The 1,933-nt window shown below is 49.6% G+C and overlaps 1 protein-coding gene across 7 annotated transcripts in view; it reads right to left on the minus strand.

The window, feature by feature from the left end:
- Positions 1 to 1,637, minus strand: part of UBE2Z (ubiquitin conjugating enzyme E2Z) — a 10,878-nt gene extending 9,241 nt beyond the window's left edge. For 6 of the 7 annotated variants that reach the window (XR_001413856.1, XR_001413854.1, XR_001413855.1 and 3 more), the window contains exon 1: positions 1,569 to 1,636. Coding sequence is in view for 1 of the 7 variants with exons in the window: in XM_014959011.1 (XP_014814497.1) it covers positions 1,569 to 1,634 (66 nt within the window). In the remaining 6 variants the exon portion in view is untranslated. Of the gene's footprint in view, positions 1 to 1,568 lie in introns of all 7 variants that reach the window. The other variant, XM_014959011.1, reaches the window with a different exon arrangement.
- Between the last annotated feature and the right edge of the window lie 296 nt (positions 1,638 to 1,933).

Here is a 1,933-nt window from a genome sequence, read left to right on the forward strand (position 1 = left end):
CCAAACGCGCAAGGTTTGGCCAGAATCCACAACAGCTGCCTCCCATACATCCCTATACAGCCCCAACCGGGCTGAATCACAGCTCAGCTGGTAAGCCAGGCTTTAAAAAAAAAAAAAAAAAAAAATTTTAAATATGAAAAAAAAAAAAAAATTTAATTTTAGGAAAAAAAAAAAAATAATTTCAGAATTTCTGCCAAAACTAGAGCATTCCTCGATTTTATGGTCTCACGCTGATTTCTTATTGAAATTCTGACTTGAAATTGAAATTGATTCTTGAATATTGAAATGCTGATTCCTATTGAAACCAATCACTCAATTTCCTCTGCCAGGATCCAGAATTAAGACCCTATTCTCTCCGTGCTAATTACCCTCAAAGATCCCGATTGTATTACCAGGAAATCTACTCCCTTTGGGCTATTTTGGAAGCTCCCTCCCCAAGTGGTCCAAGCACTCTCCTTTAAGGATCCTCTGACCTCCCCAGGATTTCAGTTAAACGCCCCAAGGCTGGTGTTTCCTACAAACTTGCCTTTCCCTTGAAGGGCATTTTGGCACTTTGAGCCTTGAGGGAAGGCAGAGCTGCAGGGAAGTGCCCCAAGGAAGGAGCAGGTCGTGCAGAGACACTCCCTTTGCGCTGCCTCCAAAAACCCAGGGGGGTCCTAATCCAGGCAGGCGTTTACCTGGGAGGTAATTTGGGGGTGCCAGGGGGGTGGGAGAAGTGTGCAGCAGAGGAAAAACCAAAGCAACCTCACACCCAGCCCTCAGAAACCAGCAGAGCCAGAGCAGGTGACACCGGCTGGAGAAAGGGCAGCACCAGCCAAGACACATACTGGATGATGAACACTTGTTTGAGCAACTTCTGCCTCCCAGCTCCCTGCGCTCTCTCTGACACCATGGGAAATTCCCAGTCCTGGAAAATCCCCCAGGAGCCAGGAGGGGAAGAGCCGGGGCAGGAGAGGGCTCCCCGTGTCCCCCGGGAGCGGGGCTGCTGGAGGGGACGTGGTGGGAGCCGTGACGTGGGTCAGACCTAGACACAACCTGTGAGAACCCAGTGGGACAGTGCCCGGGTGCAGGGACACATCTCTCTACCCGCTCACCATTAAACATCTCCAGGTCCCACAGGATTATAGACACTCCAGCACTGCTTGTATTCTCATCTCCAGCTTCTCTGAGAAGCCCCCCCATGGCCAACAGCTTTCCATGGAGCAATCTCTTCTTTGAGGTGCTCTATTGATTGTTTTCAAGCACCAGCAGGATGAAACGAGCTGGATCAGCACCTACTGGTCTTACAGGGCCACCGAAGCAGAGCTGGTTTTATCTGTGGAAGCTCCTCAGACCCCTGTGATGGTATCTCTCCACAGAGCCAGTTTCCCTGAGAGCCTCCTCCCATTTTTAAATGCAGCCCATCTCAATGTCACCAAGAAAACTGGAGCCTCCTGCTCTTGCAAGACTCACCCTGATTCCCCTCAAAGCATTAAGGGAATACTCCACTTGGGCAAACCCTCCCAGCAGCCATCAATGGCATCATACAGAGAAACGGAAAGTTGAACCAGCTCCAAATCTTCTCTTACCTTGGTCATGTCATGGGGATCAGGCACAACAAACATTCCCGGGGGCGGCTCCTTGTAAATGGACATGATATCCCTGCAGAAAGGAAACAGGAATTAGTCAAGATCTCCCTTGGCGTTCATCAGCCCTCGAGGCACAGAACGTTCGAGACAACAGATCTGTGCAGGGATGCAAAAGGGACAGACTTTTAAGAAGGAAATTTGCAAGATATAAAGAGCTGGACAGTTTTCTTTCACCTCTGACTGTTTCCTGTCCGAGCTCTTTCAACTTATCCCCAAAAACAGTTGAGGCATTTCAAGAGCACCAGCAGCATCCAATGAATCAATACACGAGGCACCAGTCTGAGCACACCCAGACTACAGGCTGC

The sequence above is a fragment of the Calidris pugnax genome, unplaced genomic scaffold (genome assembly GCF_001431845.1).
Source record: "Calidris pugnax isolate Ruff unplaced genomic scaffold, ASM143184v1 scaffold335, whole genome shotgun sequence".
NCBI classification, from domain to species: Eukaryota; Metazoa; Chordata; class Aves; order Charadriiformes; family Scolopacidae; genus Calidris; species Calidris pugnax.